The 18269-nt window shown below is 35.7% G+C and overlaps 2 protein-coding genes across 2 annotated transcripts in view; one reads left to right on the top strand and one right to left on the bottom strand.

The window, feature by feature from the left end:
• Positions 1-57: 57 nt before the first annotated feature.
• On the bottom strand, positions 58-2149 carry Tctp (translationally controlled tumor protein). Its single transcript, XM_066296627.1, has 3 exons — positions 2001-2149; positions 1539-1797; positions 58-534 (listed from the first exon to the last, which is right to left on the bottom strand). The coding sequence occupies exons 1-3, from the start codon at positions 2026-2028 to the stop codon at positions 312-314; spliced, it is 510 nt and encodes a 169-aa protein (XP_066152724.1). The 5' UTR covers positions 2029-2149; the 3' UTR covers positions 58-311.
• Positions 2150-9104: 6955 nt separating this feature from the next.
• The window catches only part of vg (vestigial), a 46929-nt gene continuing 37764 nt past the window's right edge, over positions 9105-18269 (top strand). Inside the window, exon 1 of the mRNA XM_066296625.1 lies at positions 9105-9568. Coding sequence (XP_066152722.1) covers positions 9416-9568 — 153 coding nt within the window. The 5' untranslated portion in view covers positions 9105-9415. The remainder of the gene's footprint in view (positions 9569-18269) is intronic.

The raw sequence follows: 18269 nt of genomic DNA, 5'->3' as shown, positions 1-18269 counted from the left end.
TAACAACACTTTCTTCAAAACATTCTTGAAAATTGGGGTAAATAATACACAGTGAAATTTGTTGCTGGTAGGAAACTTTTGTTTATATCTTCCAAAAAGTAGTACCTAATATATGTTTTTTCAATATCAGAACATAAAAAAGTAATATAACTTAAATGACAATGGAAAAATCTCAAATAAGAATAAAAAATATTGTAAACCTTTGATACACTAGTTGTTCCAAATTTTATGCACAGTAATGCAATTTTTAGATATTTGCTGTCACAAAATCTGGGACACCCTGTATAAATTAGTATTGACAAAAAAATTTACTAAAATTTCTCTTCATCCAGACCATGCTTGAAGAACATCATTACAGGAACAGACGCTCCGTCGATTTCACGGTATTCCATCAAACCTACAAGACCCTCAATTTCCATGGATTCTCCGGTAAAGAATTGGAGATCTTTAAACCTACTGAGAATGTCTTTCATTACTACGTTTACATTATTTTTAAAGACGTCCACTTCGTCTTTTTCCAATTTAGGGATCAATCTGCAAAAAAAAATTAGTATGTGACAAAAAATAATAATTTTACTGGACAATGGTAAATTCACACTTATCAATTAATAATTATTTAATATATTATCAATTTATTAAAGAATGACACCACTTCATAACTTCAAAATTATTAAAACGCAAAATTAAAATAAAATGACCTTTTCCCCTCTGTAAACACTAAAATTTATTTATATTATTTCTTCAAAAACTGTCCTAAATCTTTCTCGATTTGTCATACATCATTATATAACAAATTAATAACAACTTAGGAATTCTATAGCATGTTTTTGCTCTGAGTAGTGCATTAAATTACACTACACAGTATTAGTTCATGCAAGCATGAGATTTCCTTTACAACAAATAGATTCAGAAATAATGGGTAACGATTAAAAAGCATTGAAATATCAAAGCTATATCTGGGATATATTAATCTATTAATCACATGTTTGATGGTAAATGAGAAATGGCTTAGTCAATGCCCAACATGTGCCACATGGTGTTTTTCGTTTTGCTGTCACTTCTAAAGTTGCTTCTAGCTAATATTTTATTGTGGTATTTATTGCAACAAGTATAATTGAAAATAATTTTTCAATCACAGGAAGCTTAAGTATTTGCCATTGCAGAGCATTATTTATTACAACATAGGTACCACAAAATACTGTCTTATTCTTTTTACTAAAGACATAGTAAAAATGATACTTTTAAGATTTTGTAAAGAAACTGCATGAATGAAAATAAACAAATCTTCAAACATTGATTGACCTAAACATGGTTTTGATAAAGCTTTAAGAATAATTGATATAGTTTCAAGGTTTTAAGATTGGGTCAGTAAGCATGTCATTAGTCAGTAGTCACCAGTTATCTAACATTTTTATCACAGATTTTGAGGATTTTGCATCAATATACTTACTATTACATTCAACAACACTTTTTTAACTTTCTGCGTTAGTACATATAAATTTATTTATCTCAAAATGTTAAAATATAGTTTTACCTACTTTTTCATATAGTCCTTCAAGTATAGAGTGTATGACTTTTTGTCAGGGAAGGCAAAAGATTCCTGCAGTCTGTGGTTCAACACAATATCAACACCACTCTCACCACTGTCCTCAGTACCTTCATCGGCCTCTTCAGCAGAGGGATTGGCTCCATCCAGCTGGATGTCTCCGTTCTTTCTGGTTACGTGTTTACCGTAAACTTCATAGATAACTTCATTGAGAAGCTTAATTTTGTATGTATCTGAGAACATCTCGTCTCCTGTAATAAGATATAAATTTTAACATGCATATTCAGTAATAATCTAAAAATAAAATATATTTATTATCGGGCTATTTCTGGATAAAAGGTAAATATGTCAAAGTTGGACTTTGGGAAAAGTAAGTTTTGGGGGTGAAAAATTTGGATTCGGATGAAAATACTTTGCAAAGAACATAGACTTGGGTGTAAGGAATGTATCTTACCGGTGAGTTTGTCTTTATAGATCCTCATTTTGGAAGATGACTTGGATTTTTGTCTAGGTGTTGAAGAGGAATTACCGAAACCCGTAAAGAGTCGTTTCGAAAGGACCGTCAATGTCTAGTTTCATTTATGTCATTAAAATTTTGAACAGAACAGTTGACTGTTGAAGTACGTCAATGCAGATTGTGGCCAAGAAATTAATAGGGATGTGCAACATCGATATAAACTAATGATATGTTATACACACACAATCATCGTAACGTCATCACTTGCAGTATTCGCAAACTATGGGGCATCCCTCCCGGTATCGGAACTCTCACCTAATATTGGAAGTAGGGATTATTTAGGTCTTTATGTCTTACGTGAGAATTGTTTTATTAATAAACTTAAATTTGGAAAAGTTCTTGACGTTATGGTGAAGGAACAGTTTACGATGACGGAGGATCTGGTCAAGAGATTCGAATGAGAATGTGACTAGCGTGACTGGGCTCTTTAAATTTAAAAAGATGACTCAAAAAACTGCAAAGAGTGCATAAGGAAAATATATCGATGCCTAGTATACGTATAGTGCGTGTAGCCTAGTATAACACACTGGGTAGCTAGGCGACAGAAATTATCTCAAAATCTTGTAGAGGTAGAACAGCAACTTAAATACAAAAATCGTACAATATAAGCAGAGGCATAAGCTAGACACAATTTTTTAATTTGTCTATAAATTTTAACATTCCATGTAGCATACCCTTAAACGGCTTGAGTTATGGGAAAATGGCTTTTACATTTTGCCGTAACATGCTTTTATGGGAATAATTGTGACCTGACCCGCTTCATTGAGCTCCACTGATACCGAGTTCTTGAAATACGGCTTAAGCTTGGCTGACCTAAACCTAACCCTCATCGTGAGTTCGTTCACATCAATGATCTTCAATATTCCAAGTTTCAGTCTTGGCTTATTTTAAATGCAGATTGTCGTCTTCCAAGATACCGATTGAAATATGTTTCGCTCGCTATCTCGGAGTTACTATTACTTTAAATACACGTTAAAGTATCACGTTTTTCTTAGTTTTAGTAATATATTTTAACGGCACATGACGCCCAATACTCAACATGCAATTTTAGCCAATTTGTTGATTAAAAAAACAGCCTTTGAAGCGCGATATAAATACGTAAACCGCTATTGTTATCGTTAAAAGTTGTTTTTGTAAAAAAAGTAGATTTGGTCCATACTAGTGTAATGTGCCATAGTTTGTTTTGAACAAAAAGTATCCTCCTACTAATGATATCAACATCAACTTTGATTTATGTTTAAAAAAATACAACTTTCTCTTATAACAAAAAATATTATATATTACTTTAAAGAATGGTAATCTGCTCGAAATAGTATTCCTACAAATGATGCATCAATTATACAACTATACAACGCGGCTTTAAGTTGTAAACCATTGTTTTTAAAAAATTCAAAAGTAGCATTAAATAGGAAAAAAAAAACTATCTTTTGACGTTTGTTTATTTTTTAAATGTGACTTTTGTCACCTGTAGCGCAAAATGGCCGATTTTTCAAAATTGAAACATAAGTGACACTTCAAATCAAAAATCTTTCAAAACTACTTATAACAGTGTGTGGCGATTCAAAATCTATCAATTACTTTTTCAGAAAAATGGGTATAAATTTTGTAAAAAATGCAATACGAATTCAGTTAAATAGTACGTAAACAATAAAAATTAGAGCAACACTGTATTTGTGTGATTAACTTAATTACTAAATAACAAGGGGTTCTGAAAATCGGTCAAAGAGACGATAGAAAATTTTTTATCACCTCGCTAAATTTGTCTCTAAAAAGACACGAAGAGTCCTTTACTCCTCTTCCTCCATCTTTGCGCCTCTTGCAACAATTTGAATTTATTATATATCAATCTGATTCAAACAATTTGTTGTGGGGTGTCTACCCACAACCGGTTGTTAACCTTAACAAACCCAACAAAAAGCAAAAAAATTTACTGATAAGATGTAAGTTTTTACATCTTTTACACGAGTGTGTCCAAAAATGGGGGCAATATTGCGGAAATGAAAAATTCTTTTGTCAAAAGATCAGACTTCTGCTTATAAATTGGTTTATAAAAATTTACCCTTACGGGGCTTTTCAATGTTTGATAACGAAAATAGTATTTGACCTAAATAACTTTTTTTTCGGTTGATGAAATTAATTAATTTTGGGTCTCTCGTGTATCACATCAAGGTTAATAGTATAAGACCTAACACATCTTTTTTACATCTTTAGCGAGGAGGAGTGGAGGCTCCTCTCAACGTTTTTATCCACTAAATTTTACGGTTTTTAGTTTTTTTAAATTATTACCTGGTTTATTAGATTTGTGGCGTACCTAAGAAAATATAAAGGCACTCTTGGTTAATGTATGCAATCTGAGCTGTTTTCCAGAAAAATACCACATCGTCAAAGGGCGTATTTTACAAAAGTAATGCAATTTTGGTTGTATTTTAAACTCTATCACCTAAATACCAAATTAAACGACGTTTTTGTGTTAAAATTGTCGAAAATGAATTTGTTCTTTTGAAATAAATTCATTAAATTTTGCCAAATAGAAAAAAAGTGAATTAGAAAACAACATTTTTCCGATCAAATTTTGAAGAGTTCTATTTTCGTGAGGGTAAGTTGTTGAACAACAATTGATAAGTCTATGAACAATTTTTTGACAAAGATTTCCACTTCCGGGATATTTTCCACATTTTTGAAAACGTCCTGTATATTTGTATATTTTTATATATTGATATATACATAAATTATATTCATAAATAATTGGAAACATGGCTGAGTGATGTAATTTAAAATTTAAAATGGGATACCATTCAATACTGTTTTCCATTAAAAACTTTGGGGATGACTGTCGCCCTTATTCAGGGGTTCAAGTTGAAGGACTGAAATGACAATAATAAATTATGCCTTTCGAATTAAAAATCGATAGGTCTGAGCTTTGTTACACATTGTCATTTTAAATACTGAAAATCGAAGTGTACATTTTTCGTGGGACCACCCTGTATAGTTGTTTTATTAAATTTGTCCCTTAACTATTCCTTGTTTGGCTTTCTCCCTCTTCTGTGAAAATAAGTAGTGGTTCTTCGAATCAACGACCGAAAATCCTGATTACTACTGGGTTAGTTAAAGGGTACCGGTGATTTACAAATCAGTAACAGAAAATTTCTTGGGACAAGGGGGCAAAATAAAGATTATGTGGCTAGTAGGTACACGTTTCTCGGTTAGAACTAGTCGCTAGTCAACGAAGCGTTACCTCAAGACGAAGAAGGGAGGACGGCGCTTCTAAATAACCCTCTCTGCGAAGGTCTCAGACCTATCAGCGACGATGTTAACCAATTTTAAAATGGCAATGCAGAAATCGTCTTAAAATCGAGTAAACCAAGTTATTACAAGAGAATGATGCTCACATGAGGGTGTGAGACAGATCCGACTCTGAAGACTTTAACCTCCTATATGTGATTTTGAAAGCTGGATAACCAGCCTATTATTGCTCTATACCTACGTTATCGATACATTTTAGATGTTTTTGAGAAAAGGATAGCCACTTAGAATGTTCTCTAGAGGGGAGGTTATAGTTGTTAAAATTGCAAAACTTATAATGCATAACTAACGTGCAGCATTGAAGTTGGTACTCAAGTACGTCAGTAAAGTTCGTCAAATAAAATTTGAAAATTCCAGGCGAAAGACTATAAGAGGCATGGTGGAATCAAATTCTACATATGTCTGCTATAATAAATAAATAATATAATTTAGTCAACATAGTTTAGAACAATAAATCATCTGATAAACATGCATATTTGTGACGGTGTTCACAACCTTAATGGCCTTACCGGCCGGCGTGCTTTCAAGCTGCCGTTCGTTAATAATTCTTCGTTTATTATGCTTATTTTGCGAAACGTTAAACGTAAATTTTAGTGTGGTGTAACGAAAAATTATATATTTACTAACAATTATCATGTGATAGAATAAACACTAGGAAGTTGACTAGAAAGAAATTTATTAAGGCCTCGCGACGCGTAACTGACCGAATTGTAGCAATAAGTACTTATAGAGTATATACGTCTATTGGAAGGATGACCGGGTTAATTATGCACCTTTGTAAATTCACTTGATATCTCAAGAGCTCCGTTATTGTGGAGATCCTAAGGGATGCAGAACTATAAAGGCAACACTTTCTGTATTATTGACCATTTGGAATCTACCAACCACAAATTATGTTTGTTACAGTTTGGACTTAATAATTACTTTAGAGTTGCCCTAACTATTAGCTGGTAATTTCAGGTAATAATTATCGATCTGTTACTTGTAAAATGTGTACGAAATAGAACACTACCGAATAACATGTGTTGGTCGCAGATCGTACGATCTTACTAGAAATATGATTTTTGAGGCAATAGAACGTCAGGAATATAAGTTTCCATTCTGCTACGTACTGTATATGGTTGAGATTTGTTTTTCTCGAGAATTATTCTTGTTAAATTAATTTCATATTAACCGCCCATCTCTATTGTTCGATATACTTTATCAACATATATTGAGGCCCAAAAGTCCCGTATAAATTCGTTAAAAATTGAGGAAAATATTTTCCATGAAAATGCTGGAACGCGGCAAATGTTGTTTTTATTTGTGCATTTATTTAGATAACCCACGTGTAAACAGGTTTAACCATGCAGTAGATAAGTACTTTTTACATATTCGAACTGTGGCCCGTTGACTTTGAGACAGTAAGCAATGCGCAAGTTAAATTTCTCTAGAACGCTTCGTAGCATTTGAGGAGGTATTCGTTGAGTTTCTTGAGTAATTTCATTTTTTAAATCTTCTAGATTCTTGGTATTATTTATTCAAGTATACTCAATATTTCGGACAACCCCATTAAAAAAAAAATCTATAAGGTTGAGATCAGGCGATCTAGCAGGTCACCCTAATTACCATGTTGCCCAAATGTTTCAATAATTGTTGAATTTAGACATAGTTATGTTACATGAAATGTGTTCAGAATTTTTCAAAAAATTCAAAAACGTCATGATATACATGGCGTTCCGCAAGACGAAAATGAAAAAGTGTATTTGTCCACTACATGGATAATCCATCATTCCATTACGTCAAAAAATGCACAACTGAAAAAAACGTTTGACATGTTCTAGTATTTTGATCAAAGATGTTTCCTTGAATTTTGAACGAATCCATGGGGGACGTTTGATCCTCTAAGTATGCATGTATCTCAGTGCAATTTACTGGATTTGGCTTTTTTGTCCATTATTGCAAAAATAGATGGCAATTCTGATGTTATATAAAAAGCCAGGGCTCTGCTGAAGTAAAATCATGTCCATGATTCTGGATAGCTAAGATGGTGTCCCTCTGGGCTGTAGCTGAAAGACAATCTTGCAATATTTATACATAAGAGAGAAGTGAAAAAACCATATATATACTTTAGTTTCAAGTGATAATAATTACTACTCAGGATCATGACTGGGGTAGTTAAAGAACATCGTTTTTTAGTGCCTCTTTCCGTTCTAAGAAAAATCATAAGTACAGAAACATTTCGTATTGTCAGCATGAGCTATTATTTGATCATGATGGACGGTAGAAATTCGAATCGGGGTTGTTAGAGTCGAGGGTTGAACCCTTAAAAAGTTAGAACCTAAAATTATGACTCGCCATGTATATATGTATTTCGGTACACTTATTGATCCCATCTAAGTGCATATAAGTGCCGGTTTTATTTCGAAATTTACTGCATAAACATATTGTACATCACAGATAATAAAATTGATTAAGTAATTACGTCATATAGAGCTCAAGTCGTGCGGTCAATACGAAAATACGCTCATTTTTATTTTGAAATAACGCAGTAACGGCGTATAATACAGGGCCGTTCAAAAGTAACGTACGCATAAAATGGACAGGTGGGCAAGTATTTTATTTCAAGATTTGCAAATCACCCCCACTGATTCAGTGATGATTTGTGGGGTTGAACTTAAGTTTCCATTACGACTTCATGGCTATTACAGCCTACATCTCTTACACAAAAAACAATGACAAAAATATCTAATAAGTCAGATATTGTAGTAAAATGTTATCTACACAACAAATCACCTCACGTAGACGCTCATTGTTAGCTGAAGCCGAAACTAATGAGGTCATGGGCCATATAGGGGGCGTTATTTGCTTCCTCTTGAGGCCCTTATGTTATGAATAATTTACCATTTTTTCATATACAATTTTTTTTTTTATTGTTTGAAAGAAGAGTAAGTCTTCGCCGATTTTTCTGTGCCTTAAAACTGCTATTTTAAGTTTCTACCAAGTAAAGGGGGCCTAAAAGTGACATGTTAAAAAACTAGTCAAATATTAGCGACAATAAGGATGTAAAATTACAACAATTTTTTGCCTCAACATTAACTTAAGTCATTTTACTTGAACGTAAAAAAAACTTAGTATAGTCATTATAATTTTGATTGAATTAGACTTTTTTACGCGTTTTAACATTTGTTATAGACGTAAAAATTGAGCGTATAAAATTCCTTTGTCACTTTGCTACAGCCCTGTATATGCAACGCCTTCCGTGTGGTACGTTTGGAACTCTGCCTTCTCTCTATTTCGTGGCTATTTTCCAAATCGGTACATCGCGGCCATACCTTTTTGCGTTTGTATGAACAAAAGACTTAAAATAGAAATCAGTCAATAGACAAAGGTATAATTGCATTAAAACCGTGACGCATAATGAAAACGTAGTTTCGAAAAATGGAAACATAAATAAAGCAGAAAAAGAGCAAAATAACGAAATTAAGCCCCAATGGATTAATGAAGACCCTACAGGCTCCATAACCCCTTTTCTAACAATTTATTTTTGATATAAAACCTATGCTAGGCGGTAAACATACCTCGACTAACCCCGCAGACTGATTGGTTGACGAGAATTCAACCAGCTCCCCATTGGTCTATGGCCACGGGAGAATTTCATAATCGTTACATGGCAGAGGCGGCACTTCGCGTGGAGTTTAGAGGGGAATACCTGGGCGGAGTTTGGAGAAAATCAGGGGTAAAGAATTTTTGTCCTTTGGCAGCAGTTAGTCCAATACCGGCTAGCTTTCGAAGTGTATTGCGATAGTATTATATCGGTGCGTTTGAGCTTCGCAAATTTGCAAAATAACTGTCAAACATTCCGGTGGATTTTACGATGTTATTTCCTTTTTGACATGCCTTGAAGAGGCCAGTTACTTATCTAGTCAAGTTTGCTGTAATAGAGATGCGGCTCTAAACACTACAAAAAGACGCGATGCGACGGAAAACTCAGTGACTTAGGATTTCAAATAGTCCTCAATATATTATTGTGTGATTTGTGCCCTCAGAGGATCGTTTGACATGTGTATATGTATATAATGAGTTGTTCTGAAGTTATGTACCAGGCATATTATCCGTACTTATATCAAAGGGCGGGGGCGGCGCCCCCCGTCTCTGCCCATCCGGTGCCTAGAACGGGGCCGTTTAGTTCACCTTTTGGGGCAGCTCATCAATATGATAGGGTGAGTCCACGTATATGGGGTTTTGCCTAATTTAGATCCGATTTCTTGTGCTGAAAAAATTGTTGCTGTGTGCCCCGAACTGCGCAAAAGGCGATATTTTACTACTTACATTCACAGTGTCGTGGCAAGAAATAGGTCAACATGAATAGAGTGTGATACATACAATATTATAAACTGAAATGTTCATTATAATGTATTCAATAATATTTGCAGGGAAGTAAAATGAAAAGTGTGAAGGTTCTGGTAAAGGGCGTATTATCAGCCCCGTAACGTATCTAATTTTGGTACAGGATTTACTTGAAGTCACCTTAAAATTCTAGTAATAATATTGATTTAGTTTCTTGAATTCCATGGTTATTAAATTCCAATAAGCATGTCCTAACAAGCCAATAATTTATGGCTTCTGTGCTTATACGGCAATTTTACATTATACTTTTAACGTCTTACCATGATACCCACTGTGAATACCTTCAAGGCGTGAAACAAGCGTTATGGAAATTGTTCGATTCTTGCAAAAGTGGCTTCTATCATAAAGGGTGCCCAGGGCTGTTAAGAGTTTAACAGTGGACATCTTCTCTTAATTTGAGACATCGGTATATTAGTGCCTACCCAAATCTTCGGACCATTATTATTGTGCTTCCTTAGAAGGAGAAATGTTGAGGACAATGAATAACTCGTTCATACGGGGTATTAATTAAGCATGCAGACAAACTTTAGGGGATGAAGCTTTCAAGAATTTCGAGATAAAAAGGACAGATTAACACGGGCCGCAACGGCTAAGTTCCCGAGATACAGAGCGTTCAAATTTTAATTTTAATTTCGTTTTCTAATATATTTTTTTGACTATAGAGCGGTGTTCTGACGAAATTTTGCGTTTCCGGGAAAGGAATTTCCATTTTTTTTTTGCTTCCAGAGAGGGACGTCGCGTACTATGTTACTTTTAAAGCTTACTGTATACTATTTTTAGATTAAATATGTACGTTTCATTCACTATTACCGACAAAAGGCACTCTTCACAGTTCTCGCGAGAAGCGGCCTTTTTGAAATAAAGTTTATCTCCAAAGCAGCGATACACGGGACAATAACGCATGCAATGCAAGCCAGGTTGTCAAAAACTGAATTTGATGTGCATTTTGAAAATGTTTTTAATGTGAGTTTATGAGTGATCATGAGATGTGTTGAAAAATGTTCAATTTACCAATGCGGGAGTGGCAGACAAGCGTTTTGCTGCGAGGCGATTCACGGTAATGCTTGAGCTGCAAGACGAACGCATCGAGTGCGGCTTCCCCACCGAGTATTTCTCTGGAAATTTTCGTTAATGTTCACGCAAGATTTCATGAAATTTGCAGCCTTAAAGGGACAATACGCATCATAAGGAGGCCTGAAACTGAACGGTTGAGATATAAAAAATCTATCCCAAATAAGGTGGAAAAATACTCCCAAATTAGTGAACGAATGAACTGAATGAACAGCGTGGACAACTTTAAAAACTTTATCAGTTATCATCAGCAAAGAGTGCAAGCTCCGTTGCCTAGGAATTGTCCTTTTAGAGTAGATTCTTCCATTGGGTTATGTACTTAATTAGCAAGAACTCAGACATTCTAAGTAATGCGTTATTCGCAGATGAGGCTTCCTTTTCTTGTACCGCCATCACTCATTTTTAGAATGACCATATTTGGCTTCAGGGAATCTGCATGCTCTCATAGTAATCAGGCACAATTTTCTTTCGACATTTAAATTGGTATTATCGGTGTTTATCTTATTGGAGTTTGCATTCCTGCAAAAAGACTTAATGGCGAACAGTCTCGAAGGTTTTTGGAGTCCGATTTTCCTCACTATTTAGAAGTTGAAGTTGATTTGAAGACCGGAAAAAGGATTTAGTTCGTGCACGTTAACGTCCCGGCACATTCTAGTTCAGCTGCTGCTGAGTTTCTTGACAACAACCTTAACCGGTGGATAGAAAGAGCAGGAGCTCTTGCGTGGCCTTTCAGTTCAAACTGAAGGAGATCCGAAAAACAGGGTATTTGAATTTTGTGCTATAATTAAACATAAACTGTGCACATTCGACAGTTCGCCAATCAATATATTGCAAATTTTTTTAGTTTATTTTAGTTATTGTTCCATATTTAATGTTTCGATAATCATTTTTTTGCGTCGAACAGGCTTTTTTCAGTCTTTTCCATCGAAAGATGCAGAAAGTACCTTTTATCGGTGAAAATGATGCGAAAGCAAGTTTGTCTACATATTTAACTCTAGTGTAGATAAAAACCATCTTTACCTTCGTCGGTAAAGTTTCATTACCTGATGGTAGGCCTTGGTCTTTCATAAGCCAAAGTCATCCAATTTACGGATTATTCACGAAAACCGGCGCAAGATATACTTTATGCATGTCGTGGTCTTCGGTGAAGAGACATTTTCTCCAAGTAAAACTTTTCTTACGGGCTTACAGAAATTGTATCACAATATCTAGTGCTTCTCTCCCACTCACTTAATTTTTAATAAAACAGTATAAATTACCCACAATGAAGAAATTAATGATGGCAGTGATTAATCGTAGGTATTCACATTAGTTCAGGATGTTTGCTAAACGATCTATTGGAATTCAGCGAAGTCTTATTAATTTAATCTGAATAAGGTTTTTACTGGTTTTCAAAACCCAACCGGTGTCAAATTTGGTTAATAAGTCCATACCGTGGACTTGATTGTTGATTGGTTTATAAATGGTGTTGGCTACCAAGCGGTTATAGAATCATCTGGAACTTGCCTGTAAAAAATTAGTATTCAGGACACTTTGAAATTCACTTCTTACTCGATTTTTAGGGCATCTGCAGTTCATACATCTTTTTGATAAAATAGCAGATATCCTCTTGCTTCTGTGTTCACCATGCTCCTTTTAGAACAAAGCGATCACACTTCATACAACTGCAGAACTCATCAATATTGAGATACGCTTGGACATCGAGCTGAATCGAATATGAATGAGGTATTCCAGTTCTGGGATTTTTAGTCCTCAAATTAGTTGCTCGGCTAGTTATTGAGAAGTATGGTAGGGCTGGTTTTTAGAGTCATTTTCCGTGTCTAAGCACCTATATACCTATACTACATATATGTATATAAGTTCTACGTATGTAGCTGTACATGTATGTGCAACATAGTTCTTGTTTTCATTAAATACCTGCTACAAGGGAATTTCCTGAAGAGAAGGTTCCGACTTTACTAGCCGGAGTAATTTCTTCCAGACATTTTCTGTTGGATGCTTCGCAGATGCATTAATCTTTCCCGTCGGCATTTTGTTCTCATCGTTGTAATGATCCCATTATTCCATATGTCCACATAAACATAAAGAGTTCAGTTGGGTAAAGGCCAACATACGTCTGAAATCACTTAATTGCTCCTATTTCTCCCCTGGAACAGGCAAAACCAGGAACCAGCAGTCTCATCAATATCGTCATTTTTTGACTCTAGCAGCGCATTATTGTATAAGAGCGAGCCAAGTATGCGACGGATCGTGCCTCTTCTCGTTCCATCCACGTTACTTTGATCTGATCAGATCAAAATTGAACGATTGAATGAATTTTCCGTGTCTCTACGTACATAGAGGATGTTCCAGAAATATACCGACAAACTTTCAGTGGATGTAGAGCTCAGGAAAACAAATATTTAGATCGAACAAAGTTACGTCCGAAACCGCTTCGTTTCCGAGATACGGAGTGTTCAATTTCTTTATTTTTTTTACAGTTTCAAAATGGTTTGGTATAAGGACGTGGAATTAGGGGCACCGTGTAGCGAGATAAATGTGCATGCACTGAAGTAGGCAGAATATCTCCAACTGCACCAATGGCGTCCGTACAGTCATTTCATGAGGTGTATTTAATGGAAAAAATGGCACGCCATTGACTTTCTTCAATAGGAATATATTTTTTTAATATTCCATCAATCCTTAATGCATAGGGCTCAGGTTTTGTTACTCGATTACCCATTTTTAAGATAAAAATTATATCTCATTCGTGTGCCTACCAAAAAACGGGAATAGTTTTCCAAGTACAATAAAAAAATTTTTTTTTAGGAGAATTTTATTTTATTTTAATGGAGTTACGGGACATGAAGGCAAACATGTGTGAAACATAACTCGTCGTACAATAATACTCATATTCCAACGTATTGTTCTGTTAAATTCTGAGTCATTTACACTTGTAGAAAGATTGGATGGCCGCACGGACACTATTGGTATTTGCTGTCTAGTCCAGAACATACACATTTGTGCCGCCACAGCTTGTCCGTCATTTCATGTCCTTATTCCACGCCGTTTGCGAAATATTTGTAAAATAAATTTGTACACTCTGTATCGCGGAAACGAGACGATTTCGAATCTAACTTAAATTCGATCAAAAAAATTTTTTTTTAGCTCTACATCTCCTAAAAGTTCGTAGGTGTGGTTATGATAGAACCTGTATATGCTGAAGAATCATCATTACAGGTCACAAATGTACACCAAATCTGCCATGGCAACAATGACAAATGCATCTCCTTTTCTTTTTTCCATTGAGCAAGTAACATTTTATCTATTTAATTATATTTGATCAGTAGATAGGTGCAGCCGGGCATAGAGCATTGCTGATTTGTAATTGACCGGTCAGAGACTTCTTGCCCTCCGGCACTGCAATCCAAATCAATGTAATACAGTCAAAATCAATCAAATTTAAGTGAAATTCAAAAAATAAATAATACGTGACATATTTCTTTGGCAAATTTACAGCAAAATCATTTATGTGCTATAAACTTTATCTTCAAGTAAAATTTCCATAAAAATGCGACAAGCTTTAGTATCGGTAGGATTCTTCGTTTTATTTTTTTTTTAATTTAATAGAATGAAAAAGCATATATAGAAGATAAAATTCTATGTAAAAGGCGCTTTAAAAATCCGAAATCTCAAGTTATTGCCTGGAGCAGGTATTAAATATTCAATTGGTGGCACGGTTCAACATTTTGAATTTTTACATGCGAAACACGGTAAAAATTTTTATGGGATCATTTAACACGTATCGTTAACGCATGATGAAATGATTGAACCAAAGACCGAACTTCAGTGTAGGAACGTATTTTCCACGGGAATAGCGCAATAGCCCGCTGGAAAACTGTTCTCGTAGCTCTTGCATTCGGATTCCAATTACTATTATAATGAAAATCGCCATATCGCAGCTCTTCTAACATCAGGCCTTTTTTCCTATAAATCAATAAAAATGTTGTTATAATTTTTTATAAATAAAATTTAAAATGCTCCTTCCTGGAATAGAAAAACGAGAACAGACATCGTCGTCCGTTGCACGAGGTGGTTTCGGGGAATCCCGTATGGGGAAATTAGGAATTTACAGAGCCAGTTGGAGAATACCTAATTTTGTAAATTGGTGACAAATCAATCACGAAAATAGCCAAAAATGTACGATCATTTTTTCTGGACATACGCAACGTCAATAAATTTTTGATTAAAACTGTTCTATACAGTAATTCGGTGGAAATTTAGTAGTTCGCCATAACCTCCACTATGATGTCCATAGCTTCACGCGGCAGCCCGAACTAACCCGAAGATTACGCTCTACGCGTATCCAGAATATTGATCGTAATCTGATCCCGATAAGAACGTCAAAAATCATGATGTGCATTGGGAAGTCTCGATTCAGCTATCCCCCGGGCATTATACCTTCGATAGACACCCTCCGGTGTAATACCATTCTGTTTGGAAGAGCTTACGATGAAATGAAATCTGAACTAGCCTGCATTGTGGTCAAAAGGGCTCGTAAGTTAAGCGAAAATATGAAATTAAGCATTCAAACTTAAAAATATGTTTGTCGATTGGTTCGTTATCAAGTCCCCGTCATCGTCACTGGCCAGGTTAAAGAGCAACATAATTTTAGTCAAGTTGTCAAATTTTCGAGTATCTTGACGCTGAAACGCCCGAGAACCTCATCCAATGCCACGCGACGACCACATGAACTTAAAACTTTGAAACAAGAACCTCCGTTCAAAAGTTCATTGCGCTCCAACGATCTTGTACGACAAAGTTTTTATGCAAAATCACACTAGATCGCCTAAACAGGCGCTGATCTGCCTTAATTGATCGGGTAATGGAAAAAATTGGCGACCATATGGCACCGAAGGAAAAACCTAAAAAGACGTGACGGTTCTAACAGATTTTCAAGATTCCTTACTTGTAGTGAGAATTAGAAGATCCTAGCCGGAGGAAGGTCAACAATGGCAAAAAAAGAACCAGGTGAAACAAAGAAATCGGTTTCCAGATCGCGTGACATTATGTTGATCTCTCCGGTAAAAGATCTCCTTTAAGTGAACGCATTGATTTTTGTAATTTATGTAATTAAGCTCAATTAAGCAGGTAATGATGCCGAGGACTCAACGTCCGAAGTAACGAAAACGAACCATTCCGCTTTTGCCGAACGACCAAGAATGATCCATAAAGAACGGTACATGACAAAATGAACGCCGTGCGGTAATGAATATGCAACAAATTGTGCGATAATCCATAATGGTCACCCTCACGGTCGTATTCGCCTGCAGTGTTCGGTCCTTATTATTTTAAATCTGTTGGTGTTTCACTTTGTAAGGCCACAATGGAGAGTTAAAAGCCGAAGTGTGTTTGACAAGATCTCTAAACCGTGGATCGGCTATAGGAAATATTTTTAATCGACCGGTAATTTTTTACCGAGATACACAGAGAAGACCGCTCCTTTGTGTTACTGGGCGCTAATGCATTCAGGTTCGCCTTTGAGCATTTTCAATCTTCGCTTTCGTTTTTGCCTAAAATTTTGCCATTCAAATAATTTTATTGGCCGGGTACCCACTACTCAAGGCCGGTTGTGAGGGCTAATGAGGAGCAGATGGAATTGTGAGCCGGTGGTTGACTTATGATTTCGGGACTGAAATGATAGCGCCGAACGCGTTTGCTCATGTTCATTGGCGGTTTCCGGAAATGGAAAATTTTCTTGTCTAGTGCGTTGGACTTTCGGAGGTTTGAAAGGTCTTCAAAAAAGCTTTAAAAAATCGATAAGAACTCCCTCACAGACCGAAATAACGTACCTCTTGGATAAGGAAGGAAAATGAGCAGTCAATAAAGCGCAGCTCTAGTTGTTAATCGGAGCACCATTTTAGTTTTGCATTGCTCGGGCAAGATCCGTGCGAAGACTCACTAATGACCCCTTCCCTATGTGCTCCGTATCCCCCATTTCCCCATTTCCCCTTTTTTTCTTTATTTTATCAAGTCATGTACTTTCGCAATGAGTCCAGACGTTCATAAACTTAAAATTATTATTATTATTATTATTATTATTTTATTATTATTATTATTATTATTATTATTATTATTATTATTATTATTTATTCGCTTTTCGATATGAACTGGCGAGATACATAAATCTAATAGTACCCGACAGGGAAATTAGTCGATTCTTGGCCGACGATCCAGAGCAAGTGCCACACGTGGATTATCGAATTTGGCCCTGCCTGAGACGGTGCCCTTAGGGCCGTCAAAACGCACCAAAATACTGTCGTTTCCACGGGGATCGCAGCAAACCGAATCTGCAGAAACCTCCCTCTCAAAGGGTGAAAATTGATGATAATTTTTTGATACTCCAACAAATGGAACCGTCTAGGGAATTTCGATAATAGGTCGTAAAACTAAAAAATCATGACGAAGTCGGACCTTGGGCCCTTTAAATTTTTTCCGAAATTAAATACGAGAATTCTTTGTAGAAGGTAATCATAAAAAAATTCTCAAGTAGGCGTTAAAATATCCGACGTAAGTCTCAGATAAATTCATTAGCAGTTACTTAATCGTCGGAAGTTTGATTGTGAACAACAAATATCATCCTCCATTTGTGGATGTAAAAATAGTTGGAATGTTTCAGCCCGTTCGGAAATTATAGAGAAGAAGGAGGGTGGGAAACATTCTAAGAGACATCGAGCAAACGCCATAATCCCGAGGAATCTAGTGAAACTTCCTATGGCAATTAAGAAACCTGTGCCAAACCATGAGAATATCACAAAAGTCTCAAAATGAGAAACCTATCAGTACCAATTCGTAGATTTTGCCGTCTCGTGTTGGCGCACTCCGTCTAATAATGAAAATATCCGTTACCTCACTACTCCTTGACTTGCTACACTAGACTTACCAACAAAAAAAACAGCTGTTACTAACAGGTGGTGTCTTCCGATTTTTGCATGCTGTTAAAATGAAAATTTGAATTTTTTATTACTTAACTATAGAGGTCTCTCTCATTCTTGGCGAATGCATGGATTCTTTCACATTTATATAGGAACAATTGAAGAATTTTTCGTGTGAAATGTGCTCAAAGCAATATGGAGTAAAGCGGATTCGGACCTAACTTTTTTTATATTTCACCAGCAACGTTTTGGCTTTTGAAAAGTGCCCGGAGCGTTTTTTAATTGGCAGAAATTCGTTTTTCCAAAAATCCAAATTCAACCAAACGCTCACGTCAACCTTCAACCGATGGTGAGCCCTCGGCGAGGTGCGTCACAACTTCTATATGTGTCAGTTTAGAATACCCATTGGAATAGAAAGCGCATTGCTGGTCTTGAGCGACTACTGCCACAGTGGTTTCGAAACTGGTTTTTGATTCCTTCATTTTTAAACTAATTTCTCCTCATGGTGCTTTATTTTACATTTATAGAG

Source organism: Euwallacea fornicatus, chromosome 25, assembly GCF_040115645.1.
Source record: "Euwallacea fornicatus isolate EFF26 chromosome 25, ASM4011564v1, whole genome shotgun sequence".
Lineage (NCBI taxonomy): Eukaryota > Metazoa > Arthropoda > Insecta > Coleoptera > Curculionidae > Euwallacea > Euwallacea fornicatus.
The sequence above is the reverse complement of the archived record's forward strand: the minus strand, read 5'-3'. Positions and strand labels throughout refer to the sequence as shown.

Coding starts and splice junctions, on each gene's coding strand:
- Tctp (XM_066296627.1), bottom strand. CDS start 2,028: ATGAGGATCTATAAAGACAAACTCACCG. Junction 1,798..2,000: donor CTATAAAGACAAACTCACCG/GTAAGATACATT, acceptor ATCTTATTACAG/GAGACGAGATGTTCTCAGAT. Junction 535..1,538: donor TTGAAGGACTATATGAAAAA/GTAGGTAAAACT, acceptor TTTTTTTTGCAG/ATTGATCCCTAAATTGGAAA.